Here is a 16,521-nt window from a genome sequence, read left to right as displayed (position 1 = left end):
TGCTGCATGCTTGTTCAGGATCTGTGGTATTAGCGGTGTAATGTTTAACTGTATATAGTAATGCATGGCAATTAGTTATGCACTTTGTCATTTTATGCATCAAAATACAATGTGTTACATGTATGCCGCTTATGCGTTACACTTTATTGCATTTTAGTGAATATGACCCAGAGTCCCCGCCCACCCACCCCTATCACCATAGTGCCCCCTTTTTAATATCACCAACATCCCTATAGTGCCCTACTTATAGTTTCTCTATAATGGCCCTGCATTGTGTCACTATGAACATAGAGCCCCGCCCCCCTTTCTGCCAAAGCAGGTGGTTTCAGCACCAAGTGACAAAAGTAGGCGTCGCTATAGCAGTAATGTTATAGTGTGCGGTGCACGTAAGGGTAATTTAGGTTTGTGGTGATTTCTGGACCCCAAATTACTTCTCACCTCCGTGAACTTGAGCGGCAGCAGGGAGAGCCATCATTTGGTTTACCCTGTACCCATCTCACTGGCGGAGTAACTGTACATACACCTTTTCTTCCCCCCTCCCCTTCCCCAATTACTCATAAGGCCTGATTCACAAAGCTTTTCTGTTAAATTATCTCACCTTATTTATTAACTCACAATTTATCTCTCCTTAAATGACTTAACTCATGATTTACCTCTCCTTATCTAACTTTACTCATGGTTTAGCTCTCCTTATTTGACACTAGCTGGACGCCCGGCGTTGCCCGGGTATGTATTTGGCTGGTGTTGGCCCGCCCCTTTTCCTAACCCTAACACACAATTACTTAATTACTTAATGAACAAGTTTGTGAGCTTTGCGGTCTTTGGGACCAATAATTTGCATTGAAATAAAATAAATCTGATTGGCTGTGGCTCCACCATTTTTCTGAATTTGAACCTCAATCACCCAATGGCCAACTGTACCAGGTACAGGTGATTAACAGTGCAAGAGGCTTGTGCCATTAACAGTGTAAGAATGGCAGCAATTACATATTCCCCTTGAAAATCAATAGGTGGATTTTGATTGGCTTTTGTAGGCTCCACCCACTTCTCTGAATATTAATCCCAGTCACCCAGTGACCAACTGTGCAAAGTTTGAGAACCCTACCATTAATAGTGTAAGAATGGCTGCAGTTTACATTTTCTCAGTGAAATGTGTATTTGTCTCCGCCCACTGCAGGCATACAGCAAGGACAGAAAGAACTCTTTGAGAGTTGGGGACCGTGGCATACAAACCTTTTGCCCCAGGATAGATATGACCCTGCATCTGTGTAAACTAGAACAATTATGCCTCAACAATGAAGGGAGTTGTTTTTTTCATGCTAATTAGGTCATTTTGGTAACAATACACACCTAAACAATTTACATTTACAACTGCTTCTTATGATTGGAGTAAGCTGATCTTTTTGATTCAGTGAAAGAGAAGAAATTTCCATAGAACAAAGAGTACATGTTCTTCAGAATGCACATAATTGTGCAGTCAAAATTATCGTATTTTCCTTTAAGAAATGAGCAGAGACTGGAATCCCCAAGAGGTATAAGCAGCCAATGTATGTTTCCTGTATCATTGGAATGCCTTTGTCTGTCTTAATTGTCATAGTTCTTCTGCTTGACCATCATATTGAAGTGGGACTGCCCATTCCATGTGCCTTCTATGATGACCTCTTGACCAAATACGGTGAGGACTCTGGCCCTATACGGGACAGTCAGGTCTGCTTTGAGGACAGAGGCCACCATGTGTATGGCTTTTCCTGGTGGTATCTCAGCATGTGTGCTGGCTGAGTGGATGACCTACGGAACAAAGGAATATAGGTAAGTAAGATAATGAAAAAGGCTGTAGCTCAAAATACTTTATTGCTGTTGTGCCTGGCGGTGGTTACATGATGGCCGCAAACTTCAAGTAATTAAAATTCTGGAACCTCACACTGCTTTCTGGGGGGTGGGGTAAGCATGGCCGAAGAGCTGTCACCAAAGCCCTCCCAATCAGGACAGGAGGGGAGCTGTGGCCATCATGCCACTAAACCAGTCTCCCATGGGGATCAATAAATGGCCAGTGGAGGAGGGGAGGATCTTGTGAAATGAGGCTGGCCATGTTTTCGAAGGAAGGACAGCCCTTCATTTTAGGTCTTAACAGTCAAGGTATTTAGGGCCACTTCTCTAAAGCTAAACACTCACCGAAGCGATGCAGTAAGAACGATCCGACAATGTACTCCAATGACAAGCACTGCCTGATCCATCTTCCTGCAGGGAAAGTCACACGATGCTACACGAGACTACCCAACAGACGCAAAGGGGAGATCAAGTTATCGCATTAATTTGCACAGAGTCATCGGGGATCTTAAAGATTCGATCTGCCGTGATGGTCGTTATGGGTACGCGATGATATACGACGACTATATCCACTTGGGGGGGGGGGGGACAAGTGCTCATCGCTCAAAAAAATCACCGGTCATCGGAAAAATCATTGGGAAAATTGTGTGGTGGGAACGGGCCTTTAGTCGCATTAAGATTATTAAACTACTAGAAGAGGGAGGGGGACATCTAGTTATCCACTTGAGGACCGGCATGGAAACCCCCCTTCAGGACCAGAGCAATTTACCTTTTTTGGGTGCCGCCAGTATAGATAGCCAGGCATAGGTACAGTATTCCCAGTATAGATAGTCAGGCATGGGTGTCCCCAGCATAGATAGGTGTCCCCAGTATAGGCAGCCTTCATTACTCACCTTCCTGGGTCCAGCGATGAGCAGCTCTCCCCGCCTCCTCTCTCGTTGCCATCCAGACTCGCACTGCCGCTAAGTTCCGGGTCCCGGCTTGATGACATCATCAGGCCGGGAACTGGATCTTAGCTGCAGAGCAAGGATGGATGCCGGGCAGAGTGAACGGGGAGTGACCATCGCCAGATGATGATGTCATCAAGCCGGGACCTGGATTTTAGCTGCAGAGCAAGGATGGATGCCGGGCAGAGCGGACGGGGAGTGACGATCACCAGATGATGATGTCATCAACCCGGGACCTGGATTTTAGCTGCAGAGCAAGGATGGATGCCGGGCAGAGCGGACGGGGAGTGACGATCGCCAGAGGAATGTCAGGAGAGGTGAGTGGGTCCTCTTCTTCCTCTTCAGCCGCCACCGCTGCTTTAGAGATCACTTGGTGGCGATCGTAGAGATTATGTGATCAGGAGCCAATAGCCATGGCTCCTGGTCAGTGAGGGGAGATGTCAGCTGTCACATGACTAGAGATGGGCCGAACGGTTCGCCGGCGAACGGTTCCAGGCGAACTTTGGGGGTTCGCGTTCGCCTGCATCAGGCGAACTTTTGCGGAAGTTCGATTCGCCCCATAAAGCTGTATTGAGCAAAATTTTTCGCCTCCATTTTACTGTCAGCAGACATGTTATTGTGAAACACACTGCTTGAGACCCCACCCACCCTTCAAGCTAGGTCCTTTTATACCATTTGACTCAGTTGTCTGCCTACACTAATTAGTTATGGGACAGCTGCTACACACTCTGCTAGGGAGATTTTAATTGGCCTCCCACCTCCCCTTCTACCCTTCTACCGGAGGGAGGAGGGTCTCTTCTGCCAGGGAATTATACTATTTTAAAAACCAGTATACATCATACCATAGCCGGGAATCGAACCCAGATCTCACTGTGTGGTGGGCACGTCACCCTAAGCACTGTACCACTACAGTAGTAAGTGAAGCTTGCCTAAAATTTAACATTTATGCTCAACGCAATAGAACCATTAGGTTGCTTAAAGGAGAACTGTAGTGAGAGGTATATGGAGGCTGCCATATTGATTTCCTTTTAAGCTATACCAGTTGCCTGGCAGCCCTGCTGATCTATTTGGCTGCAGTAGTGTGAATCACACCAGAAACAAGCATGCAGCTAATCTTGTCAGATCTTACAAAAATGTCAAACACCAGATCATACCATAGCTGGGAATCGAACCCAGATCTCACTGTGTGGTGGGCACGTCACCCTAAGCACTGTACCAGTGGTGCTCAGCAGAGCTCGAATATTCGAGTAGCTCGAATATTCGAGCTCTTTTTCAGCTATCCGAGCTCGGTATTCGAGCTCCGAATAGCTGTAGCTATTCGAATGGGCTATCCGAGTACACTCGAATAGCCCATTCACTATTCGAGCTATTCGAGCAAACGGCGCTATTCGAGCTCGGTACCGAGCTCGAATAGCGTCATAGCCCAGATTGATGTCCTTAGAGCCAATCAGAGGGCTCCCAGGCCCTCTGACGGCAGCCAATCACAGAGGGGGACCCTGGCCAGCCCCTACCCTATAAATAGCGGCCGCCATGTTCCGTTTCTCCATGCTTGCCTGAGACTTGTACAGAGAGAGAGTTGCTCCTTTGTGCTTTGGCTTAGCAAGTGCTCTATTGTGATCATTTACCTAGCGTTTTTGCTCACCTACACCTGCCATATACACCTATATTGTTGTTAGTTAGATAGACATTGTATTTTAGTTAGTAGCTTGTGTGTTACATTAGAGACAGGCAGCTGCTGCAAGCTTACAGGTTTAGGCCTCAGGGGGGCCTTGCCTCTGTGGGCAGCTGTCCTCTGTTTATTTCTCTCATCTATACCAGTATTTCTGCTGTCCTTTACTAATAGTATTGTAGTTATACTGTACTAGGAGTAGGACAATCACTGACTGTCACTGTTTATAGGCTACTAGCTAGCTCCTGCGTGTGTGCACTCACTCACTGTCTGTGTGTACACACACTCTATTTCCTTCTGATTACTGATAGATTATTGTTAGTTAGTTGTACTTACTGTTACTACTTACTCTTACTGTACTAGGAGTCTAGGACACTCAGTCAGACAGTCACTGTGTTCATAGGCTACTAGCTCCTGCGTGCGGTCACTCACTGTCTGAGTGTACACACACCACCCACACTCCATTTCCTTCTGATCGCTGATTGATTATTGTAATTAGTTAGTTCTACTTACTGTTACTACTTACTCTTACTGTACTAGGAGTCTAGGACACTCAGTCACTGTGTTCATAGGCTACTAGCTCCTGCGTGCGGTCACTCACTGTCTGAGTGTACACACACCACCCACACTCCATTTCCTTCTGATCGCTGATTGATTATTGTAATTAGTTAGTTCTACTTACTGTTACTACTTACTCTTACTGTACTAGGAGTCTAGGACACTCAGTCACTGTGTTCATAGGCTACTAGCTCCTGCGTGCGGTCACTCACTGTCTGAGTGTACACACACCACCCACACTCCATTTCCTTCTGATCGCTGATTGATTATTGTAATTAGTTAGTTCTACTTACTGTTACTACTTACTCTTACTGTACTAGGAGTCTAGGACACTCAGTCACTGTGTTCATAGGCTACTAGCTCCTGCGTGCGGTCACTCACTGTCTGAGTGTACACACACCACCCACACTCCATTTCCTTCTGATCGCTGATTGATTATTGTAATTAGTTAGTTCTACTTACTGTTACTACTTACTCTTACTGTACTAGGAGTCTAGGACACTCAGTCACTGTGTGTTCATAGGCTACTAGCTCCTGCGTGCGGTCACTCACTGTCTGAGTGTACACACACCACCCACACTCCATTTCCTTCTGATCGCTGATTGATTATTGTAATTAGTTAGTTCTACTTACTGTTACTACTTACTCTTACTGTACTAGGAGTCTAGGACACTCAGTCACTGTGTTCATAGGCTACTAGCTCCTGCGTGCGGTCACTCACTGTCTGAGTGTACACACACCACCCACACTCCATTTCCTTCTGATCGCTGATTGATTATTGTAATTAGTTAGTTCTACTTACTGTTACTACTTACTCTTACTGTACTAGGAGTCTAGGACACTCAGTCACTGTGTGTTCATAGGCTACTAGCTCCTGCGTGCGGTCACTCACTGTCTGAGTGTACACACACCACCCACACTCCATTTCCTTCTGATCGCTGATTGATTATTGTAATTAGTTAGTTCTACTTACTGTTACTACTTACTCTTACTGTACTAGGAGTCTAGGACACTCAGTCACTGTGTTCATAGGCTACTAGCTCCTGCGTGCGGTCACTCACTGTCTGAGTGTACACACACCACCCACACTCCATTTCCTTCTGATCGCTGATTGATTATTGTAATTAGTTAGTTCTACTTACTGTTACTACTTACTCTTACTGTACTAGGAGTCTAGGACACTCAGTCACTGTGTGTTCATAGGCTACTAGCTCCTGCGTGCGGTCACTCACTGTCTGAGTGTACACACACCACCCACACTCCATTTCCTTCTGATCGCTGATTGATTATTGTAATTAGTTAGTTCTACTTACTGTTACTACTTACTCTTACTGTACTAGGAGTCTAGGACACTCAGTCACTGTGTTCATAGGCTACTAGCTCCTGCGTGCGGGCACTCACTGTCTGAGTGTACACACACCACCCACACTCCATTTCCTTCTGATCGCTGATTGATTATTGTAATTAGTTAGTTCTACTTACTGTTACTACTTACTCTTACTGTACTAGGAGTCTAGGACACTCAGTCACTGTGTGTTCATAGGCTACTAGCTCCTGCGTGCGGTCACTCACTGTCTGAGTGTACACACACCACCCACACTCCATTTCCTTCTGATCGCTGATTGATTATTGTAATTAGTTAGTTCTACTTACTGTTACTACTTACTCTTACTGTACTAGGAGTCTAGGACACTCAGTCACTGTGTTCATAGGCTACTAGCTCCTGCGTGCGGGCACTCACTGTCTGAGTGTACACACACCACCCACACTCCATTTCCTTCTGATCGCTGATTGATTATTGTAATTAGTTAGTTCTACTTACTGTTACTACTTACTCTTACTGTACTAGGAGTCTAGGACACTCAGTCACTGTGTTCATAGGCTACTAGCTCCTGCGTGCGGTCACTCACTGTCTGAGTGTACACACACCACCCACACTCCATTTCCTTCTGATCGCTGATTGATTATTGTAATTAGTTAGTTCTACTTACTGTTACTACTTACTCTTACTGTACTAGGAGTCTAGGACACTCAGTCACTGTGTTCATAGGCTACTAGCTCCTGCGTGCGGTCACTCACTGTCTGAGTGTACACACACCACCCACACTCCATTTCCTTCTGATCGCTGATTGATTATTGTAATTAGTTAGTTCTACTTACTGTTACTACTTACTCTTACTGTACTAGGAGTCTAGGACACTCAGTCACTGTGTGTTCATAGGCTACTAGCTCCTGCGTGCGGTCACTCACTGTCTGAGTGTACACACACCACCCACACTCCATTTCCTTCTGATCGCTGATTGATTATTGTAATTAGTTAGTTCTACTTACTGTTACTACTTACTCTTACTGTACTAGGAGTCTAGGACACTCAGTCACTGTGTTCATAGGCTACTAGCTCCTGCGTGCGGGCACTCACTGTCTGAGTGTACACACACCACCCACACTCCATTTCCTTCTGATCGCTGATTGATTATTAGTTAGTTCTACTTACTGTTACTACTTACTCTTACTGTACTAGGAGTCTAGGACACTCAGTCACTGTGTTCATAGGCTACTAGCTCCTGCGTGCGGTCACTCACTGTCTGAGTGTACACACACCACCCACACTCCATTTCCTTCTGATCGCTGATTGATTATTGTAATTAGTTAGTTCTACTTACTGTTACTACTTACTCTTACTGTACTAGGAGTCTAGGGCACTCAGTCACTGTGTTCATAGGCTACTAGCTCCTGCGTGCGGGCACTCACTGTCTGAGTGTACACACACTAAATTTACTTGTGATTACTACTGATTATTGTAACTGCTAGTTGTACTTCCTGACTGTTACTACTTACTTACTGTACTAGGGGACACTCACTCAGTCACCTCACCAACCAACCCACTCCATTAAAGTACCCCACTTTTCACCCGCCCTTTTAAAAAACTTTTGTCTATACGCCCAAAACATTGAAGATGTCTGGAAGTGGCAGCCAGCGCGGTTTGGGCAAGGGGAAGGGCAGCAAGGGAATCAGGAGGAGAGGGAGCAGCATTGTGGCAAGCCGCGGCCGCGGGCGCGCCACCATGCACAGTTCCGCAGCAGCAGCAGCAGCGTCAGTGGCTAACATTCCTCCCATAGCCACTGGCCGTGGACGCCTTGGGCGCCGCCCAGCAGGAGCATCTGCAACTCACGCTGCAGAGACACAGCAGCAGCAGCGTGTAGCACCTGCTCCCATTTTCCTCCAGCCGGGTCGGAAACGTCCCATTGAGGAAAAGGATGCAGACACTGTGGTGCAACTCATGACGGAGGATGAGCAGCCCGCCATCAGCTCTGCATCCGAGGCCTCCACCCTCACCACCACCACCACCCCTGTTCGCAGCAGCCGCCCAGCAGGGTCTGGGGAGGAGGCCAGTTCACCGTCACTCGCCGACCTGTCATTCAGCAGTCTTTTGACCCCAGGCATCATGAGTAAATTGTCTGCTGTTGTTGGCGATCTTGAGGAGGAGATGCTGATGGGCACTTTGGGGGATGAGGGATTGGACAGCAAGACTGTGGCGACAGTCAAGCAGCCCATCCATGCATCAGGAGAGGAGTTTGGGGGGTCCTCATCCCAGCAGGACATGTTTCAGGAGGGGGAGGATGATGATGACCCGGTGACAGACAGAGACTGGGTGCCACCACCTCCAGGGGATGTCGTCCTCAGCAGCTCTGAGGAGGAGGAGGAGGATGCGCTTGTGGGCCTTGCAAGGAGGCGCATCATTGCAAGCATTGGCAGCGTCCCACACCCTGCTGGTGTCTCAGGCTCAGCAGCAGCAGCATCAGCCAGTACCACCACCAGCCGCACCCAAGCCCCCCCCCCAACCACCACAGGGAGACAGGCAGCAGCGCTTCCATGCCGTAGGGGGATGTTTCTGTCACCAATCTGGTGCTTTTTCACCATGCCCACTGTGTACAGCAAGTACGCCACTTGCAACCACTGTCAGCGGAAGTTGAGCAGAGGTGCAGACCCCTTAAAGTTCAGCACCAGCTCGCTCATCAACCACCTTGCGGCTAAACATTTCCACCAGCATGAGGAGTTCCAGAGGCTGAAGGCATCTGGTGCTGGCAGTGGCACCACACCCATCACTGCACAGCCTTCAGCAGCAGCAGCAGCAACAGCAGCCACCCGCCCTCCTGCTCCTCCAGCAGCACCAGCAGGAGTGCGGAAACGCACTGCTCCTCCCCCCTCTGCAACTCCTGCCGCCGACACTGAGGCCTGTTCTGGCAGCCAGTCCTCAGTGGCCTCCTCTGCTGTGTCTGCTGATTCCCGTGTCAGCAAAAGGCCACGCCAGAGCCTTTTGAGCGAGTCCTTCCAGGGGGTGGTTAGGGCTCTGCCTCCCAGCAGCCGTCGCGTGCGGCAGCTGAACGGCTTGCTGGCACGGGCCATGTGCTCCCAACTCCTGCCGTACACGCTCGTGCAGGAGGGGAGCGACATTCGTGCGCTGCTTGCTTGCGCAGCCCCAGACTGGCAGCTCCCCAGCAGACACTTTTTCTCCCGCAAGGCCATTCCTGCACTGCACCGCTTTGTGATGGCCAATGTGGAGCGAGGGCTGGAGCACGCGGTTGGTGAAAGGGTCCACGTCACCATGGACTCCTGGAGCAGCTGCTTCGGGACAGGCCGCTACCTGTCCTTCACTGTCCACTGGGTCAGCTTGGTGGAAGGGGGTGAGGATGGGAGAGCAGCAGCGGGCACAGCAGCAGCAGCAACACAGTGGGTGGTGCCACCCCGCAGGGTCAGGGGAACTGCAGCAGGTTCCTCCGATCCTCTGCCATCCTCCGGCACACCTGGCCAAACCCCCCGCCTCAGCAGCAGCGTGAAGGCCCGCCACTGCCAAGCGCTGCTGCACTTGGTCAGCCTTGGGAAGACCAAGCTGACGGCAACCCATGTGTTGGCCAAACTCCAGGAGCAGGAGAGGATTTGGCTGACCCCCAGAGGCCTCAGAGTCGGAGAGGTGGTGGCCGACAATGGGGCCAATCTGGTTGCCGCAATACACAGGGGAAACCTGACCCACATCCCCTGTCTTGCCCACGTGCTGAACCTGGTGGTGCAGAAGTTCCTGCGCACCTACCAGGGGATGGGCGAACTGCTGGAAACGGCAAGGAATGTTGTGCGTCACTTCCGGCGCTCGGCTGCAGCCTGTGCGAGCCTGGAAGACGTGCAAAAGGAGCTGGATCTGCCACGCCATCGGCTGATCCTTGACGTTCCGACTCGCTGGAACTCCACCCTGGCGATGTTGGAGCGTCTGGTTGAACAGAGGCACGCTGTCAAACAGTACCTTGCCCTGGCCACTGTTTCCGCAGCTCTGAGAAGGGACAAGACCAGCAACTTCCCGTCCATCGTCCCCGATGATGACTGGAGGCACATGCAGCAGGTGTGCTTAGTGCTGGCTCCCTTCCTGCAGGCCACAAACATGGTGAGCAGGGACCATGCTATGGTCTGCGAGTGGGTGCCCCTGGTTTCTCTGCTGAACAGGGCCCTCGATGCTTTGCTGGAACAGGGAGCGGCAGCCTTGGACCAGCAGGAGCGGCAACCAGCTGCGCAGTCCACCTCTGAGGGGGAGGAGGAGGAGGACTTGGTGGAGGTCCCTGACCTGGCTGCTGATGAGGGGGATCAGCACAGCGCAGCTGAGTTGGTGCGGGGGTGGAGAGAGGATGAGGCGGCAGAGGAGGAGGATGAGGACAGCACTGACGTCGATGTGCCAGCAGACGTGGCCCGCCTCTTCCCAATGGCAGCGCACATGCTGACGTGCCTGCGCAGGGACCCCAGGGTGATCCAGATGAAGCAGAGGGAGGACATCTGGATCAGCATGATGTTGGACCCACGCCTCAAGGGGAAGTTGAGCCAGTTCCTGCCGCCTGCAGGAGGAGACCCAGCGCAACAAATAAGGAGCTTGCAGCAGGCCCTTGTTGAGCGCTTGGAGGAAGCCTTCCCCCAGCCTTCCACCCCCACTGTCCAGCAGCCAGCACAGAGGCAGCAGCAGGTGCCTGCATCCAGCAGCAGCAAGCGCCCCACAGACCTGCTGTCTCTCAGCCACGAGCTCTACAGGACTGTAGAGGCTCCGGCAGCAGTGACTAGAGAGGAGATGCATGCAGCAGCATCCTCCTCCGGTCACAGCCAGCGCCTGACCCGCATGGTGGCTGACTACATGGGGTCGTACAGCGGGCTTGACAGCGATGCCCCTGTTGATCCCATGGAGTATTGGGTCAAGCGCATGGAGATCTGGAGCGAGCTGGCGCAGTACGCCCTGGAAGTGCTGTCCTGCCCCCCTTCCAGCGTGCTGTCCGAGCGCTGCTTCAGTGCAGCTGGTGGCGTGGTCACCGAGAAACGCTCACGTCTGTCTCACAAGTCTGTGGACAGACTGACGTTTCTCAAGATGAACCAGGCGTGGGTGGAAGGCGAGTTCCTGGCCCCTGTTGTCGGCGAGAGGGGGACATGAACTGGCTGCCGGAACCATCGTTAATGTGCCTTACCACCCTTTACCACCTCCTGGCTCCTGCTCACTAAGCCAGCCTGGTTCACTTTGACTATTACGTCGCCTGCAGCCACACATTTTACACCTACAGTGGGCTGCTGTGTACTGCCCTTCTGCTGTCTGTCTGTGTTTCCCACTGCCAGGGTACACAGATGATTTACCTTCTGCTGCCACTCTGCCACCAGCTATTACGTCAAACAATAGCTATATTGGTTGCAAAACCAAAAACCAAAAAACCATAAAAAAAAAAAAAAGGTTTAATTTTTCTGAGGTGCCCGGGTTGAAAACTGTGTTGTCCCAGTTGTGTATTGGACACAATGTGGGCTGCACGACCGCTGTCTGGGACCTCCTGTTGTGTTTATTTACAGCCCTGGTATCACCGCTAGGTACCAGGGCTATTATGTCACGCTGCCTACCTGCTGCCACACTCACACTGCTCCTCCATACCTCCTCCTGCTGCTGCTGCTGCTGCTGTCTGTCTGTGTTTCCCACTGCCAGGGTAAACAGATGATTTACCTACTGCTGCCACTCTGCCACCAGCTATTACGTCAAACAATAGCTGCTCGCCTACTCCTCCATTCCTCCTCCTGCTGCTGCTGTCTGTCTGTGTTTCCCACTGCCAGGGTACACAGATGATTTACCTTCTGCTGCCACTCTGCCACCAGCTATTACGTCAAACAATAGCTATATTGGTTGCAAAACCAAAAACCAAAAAACCATAAAAAAAAAAAAAAGGTTTAATTTTTCTGAGGTGCCCGGGTTGAAAACTGTGTTGTCCCAGTTGTGTATTGGACACAATGTGGGCTGCACGACCGCTGTCTGGGACCTCCTGTTGTGTTTATTTACAGCCCTGGTATCACCGCTAGGTACCAGGGCTATTATGTCACGCTGCCTACCTGCTGCCACACTCACACTGCTCCTCCATACCTCCTCCTGCTGCTGCTGCTGCTGTCTGTCTGTGTTTCCCACTGCCAGGGTACACAGATGATTTACCTTCTGCTGCCACTCTGCCACCAGCTATTACGTCAAACAATAGCTGCTCGCCTACTCCTCCATTCCTCCTCCTGCTGCTGCTGTCTGTCTGTGTTTCCCACTGCCAGGGTACACAGATGATTTACCTTCTGCTGCCACTCTGCCACCAGCTATTACGTCAAACAATAGCTATATTGGTTGCAAAACCAAAAACCAAAAAACCATAAAAAAAAAAAAAAGGTTTAATTTTTCTGAGGTGCCCGGGTTGAAAACTGTGTTGTCCCAGTTGTGTATTGGACACAATGTGGGCTGCACGACCGCTGTCTGGGACCTCCTGTTGTGTTTATTTACAGCCCTGGTATCACCGCTAGGTACCAGGGCTATTATGTCACGCTGCCTACCTGCTGCCACACTCACACTGCTCCTCCATACCTCCTCCTGCTGCTGCTGCTGTCTGTCTGTGTTTCCCACTGCCAGGGTACACAGATGATTTACCTTCTGCTGCCACTCTGCCACCAGCTATTACGTCAAACAATAGCTGCTCGCCTACTCCTCCATTCCTCCTCCTGCTGCTGCTGTCTGTCTGTGTTTCCCACTGCCAGGGTACACAGATGATTTACCTTCTGCTGCCACTCTGCCACCAGCTATTACGTCAAACAATAGCTATATTGGTTGCAAAACCAAAACCAAACAAACCATTAAAAAAAAAAAAAAGGTTTAATTTTTCTGAGGTGCCCGGGTTGAAAACTGTGTTGTCCCAGTTGTGTATTGGACACAATGTGGGCTGCACGACCGCTGTCTGGGACCTCCTGTTGTGTTTATTTACAGCCCTGGTATCACCGCTAGGTACCAGGGCTATTATGTCACGGCGAGCTGCCTGCCTCATTGACTGCCTGCTGCCACACACTCATCCTCCTCCTCCTGCTGCTGAATTTACCTCCTGCTGTCTTTGTGTTTCCACTGCCAGGGAGCACATACAATGGCGCTTCCAACATGCGTGCGCCCACCAGCTATTTGTTACGCTCAAAAATAGCTGCATTTCTTTAAAAAAAATTTGAAAAGAGAAATACGTGAAGAAGAATAAGACTATATTGAAAAGGAAGGAGAAGATGAAGAAGAAGAAGAAGAGGAAGAAGAAGAAGAAGAAGAAGAAGAAGAAGAAGAAGAAGAAGAAGAAGAAGAAGAAGAAGAAGAAGAAGAAGAAGAAGAAGAAGAAGAAGAAGAAGAAGAAGATATAGAAGAAGAAGAAGAAGAAGAAGATATAGAAGAAGAAGAAGAAGAAGAAGAAGAAGAAGAAGAAGAAGAAGAAGAAGAAGAAGAAGAAGAAGAAGATATAGAAGAAGAAGAAGAAGAAGAAGATATAGAAGAAGATATAGAAGAAGACGATATAGAAGAAGATATAGAAGAAGACGATATAGAAGAAGACGATATAGAAGAAGAAGATATAGAAGAAGACGATATAGAAGAAGACGATATAGAAGAAGAAGAAGAAAGATAAAGAAGAAGAAGAACAAGTATATACAGTAACACTACTGAACAAAATTAAGGACACAACTTCTCTTTCCACATTTTTTTTTAAAGGAACATCCCCACATAATCACTTGCTGTTGTTACTTGGAAAAAAAGAGGTTTCTTGCATCATTCACCCTCAAAACAAGTGTTGGAAGCTATTTAAGGCCAATTCGAATAGTCAGCTCGAATAGTTAGCTCGAATACCGACTCGAATAGTGAGCTCGAAGTCCGAGGTCGAATCGAATAGTAAAAATTATTCGACTCGAATATTCGAATGACCTCGAATAATTTACTATTCGAATTCGACCAAACTCGAATTTTAAAAAGGGGTATTTGAGCACCACTACACTGTACCACTACAGAAGTAAGTGAAGCTTGCCTAAAATTTAACATTTATGCTCAATGCAATAGAACCATTAGGTTGCTTAAAGGAGAACTGTAGTGAGAGGTATATGGAGGCTGCCATATTGATTTCCTTTTAAGCTATACCAGTTGCCTGGCAGCCCTGCTGATCTATTTGGCTGCAGTAATAATAATCCAAACATTTGTATAGCGCTTTTCTCCTGTCAGACTCAAAGCGCTCAAGAGCTGCAGCCACAGGGACGCGCTCAAGAGGCCACCCTGCAGTGTTAGGGAGTCTTGCCTTGAACGCCTTACTGAATAGGTACTTGACCTAGCCAGGATTCAAACCCTGGTCTCCCATGTCAAAGGCAGAGCCCTTAACCAGTACACTATCCAGCCACTGTAGTGTGAATCACACCAGAAACAAGCATGCAGCTAATCTTGTCAGATCTTACAAAAATGTCAAACACCAGATCTGCTGCATGCTTGTTCAGGGTCTAGGGCTAAAAGTATTGGAGGCAGAGGATCTGCAGGATAGCCAGGTAACTGGTATTGCTTAACCACTTGCCGACCGCACGCTTATACCGTGCGTCGGCAAAGTGGCAGCTGCAGGACCAGCGACGCAGTATTGCGTCGCCAGCTGCAGGCTGATTAATCAGGAAGCAGCCGCTCGTGCGAGCGGCTGCTTCCTGTCAATTCACGGCGGGGGGCTCCGTGAATAGCCTGCGGGCCGCCGAAGGCGGCTCGCAGGCTAAATGTAAACACAAGCGGAAATAATCCAGCAGCGACGTAAGGCAGATCGGCGATCCCCGGCCAATCAGCGGCCGGGGATCGCCGCCATGTGACAGGAGACAGCCTGTCACTGGCTGCACAGGACGGATAGCGTCCTGTGCAGCCCGGATCTCCAGGGGGGGCCAGGTAGGAGAGGGAGGGGGAGGATTTCGCCGCAGAGGGGGGCTTTGAGGTGCCCCCCCCGCAACACCCGGCAGGCAGGAGCGATCAGACCCCCCCAGCACATCATCCCCCTAGTGGGGAAAAAAGGGGGGCGATCTGGTCGCTCTGCCTGCACGCTGATCTGTGCTGGGGGCTGCAGAGCCCACCCAGCACAGATCCGCTAAGACAGCGCTGGTCCTTAAGGGGGGGTAAAGGGTGGGTCCTCAAGTGGTTAAAAGGAAATCAATATGGCAGCCTCCATATACCTCTCACTACAGTTCTCCTTTAAGCAACCTAATGGTTCTATTGCATTGAGCATAAATGTTAAATTTTAGGCAAGCTTCACTTACTTCTGTAGTGGTACAGTGCTTAGGGTGATGTGCCCACCACACAGTGAGATCTGGGTTCGAATCCCAGCTATGGTATGATGTATACTCATGTATGTATCCCCAGCTATGGTATGATGTATACTCATGTATGTATCCCCAGCTATGGTATGATGTATACTCATGTATGTATTCCCAGCTATGGTATGATGTATAGTGGTTTTTAAAATAGTATAATTCCCTGGCAGAAGAGACCCTTCTCCCTCGGGTAGGAGGGTAGAAGGGGAGGAGGGAGGATAAAATCTCCCTAGCAGAGTGTGTAGCAGCTGTCCCATAACTAATTAGTGTAGGTAGGCAAATGGTATAAAGGACCTTGCTTGGAGGAGGGAGGGTGGGCGGGTCCTCCAGCAGTGATGTGTATTTCACTCAATTAGGTGTGGTTCCAGGTATTAGAGCTTTTAAAACATGTTTTCTATCATTTTTCCAGCTGATAGAATGTTTTAAAACTTTGAAAGTTCGCCTCCCCATTGAAGTCTATTGCGGTTCGCGAACTTTTTCGCGAACCGAACCTTTTGCGGAAGTTCGCGAACAGGGTTCGCGAACCTAAAATCGGAGGTTCGGCCCAACTCTACACATGACAGCTGAATCTCCCTGTTCGCATGTGTGTGATTGCGTCTGGAGCAGTAGGACTTCAAGGACGTTACAGTTACTGTATGTCCTATCAGCCACAGGCAGCCACACTGAGGATGTAACTGTAACATCCTGGGTCCCAAAGGGGTTTATAAAATATTTGTCTGGACAGGAGCTTAAAGTGGACCCAAATAAAAAATACAAGATTTCAGAAATAAAATCTATTTTCTAAATTATAATAATAAATAGCAGCCTTTTTTTCAGCTGCATGATGACAAATATAAAATATTTTACATTTATTGGAGTAATCCC

The 16,521-nt window shown here is 49.2% G+C and overlaps 1 protein-coding gene across 1 annotated transcript in view; it reads right to left on the bottom strand.

The window, feature by feature from the left end:
• Window positions 1-1,533: 1,533 nt before the first annotated feature.
• The window catches only part of LOC137554131 (uncharacterized), a 66,562-nt gene continuing 51,574 nt past the window's right edge, over window positions 1,534-16,521 (bottom strand). The window contains exon 4 of the mRNA XM_068271513.1: window positions 1,534-1,788. Coding sequence (XP_068127614.1) covers window positions 1,585-1,788 — 204 coding nt within the window. The 3' untranslated portion in view covers window positions 1,534-1,584. The remainder of the gene's footprint in view (window positions 1,789-16,521) is intronic.

Source organism: Hyperolius riggenbachi, chromosome 1 (genome assembly GCF_040937935.1).
Source record: "Hyperolius riggenbachi isolate aHypRig1 chromosome 1, aHypRig1.pri, whole genome shotgun sequence".
Lineage (NCBI taxonomy): Eukaryota > Metazoa > Chordata > Amphibia > Anura > Hyperoliidae > Hyperolius > Hyperolius riggenbachi.
The sequence above is the reverse complement of the archived record's forward strand: the minus strand, read 5'-3'. Positions and strand labels throughout refer to the sequence as shown.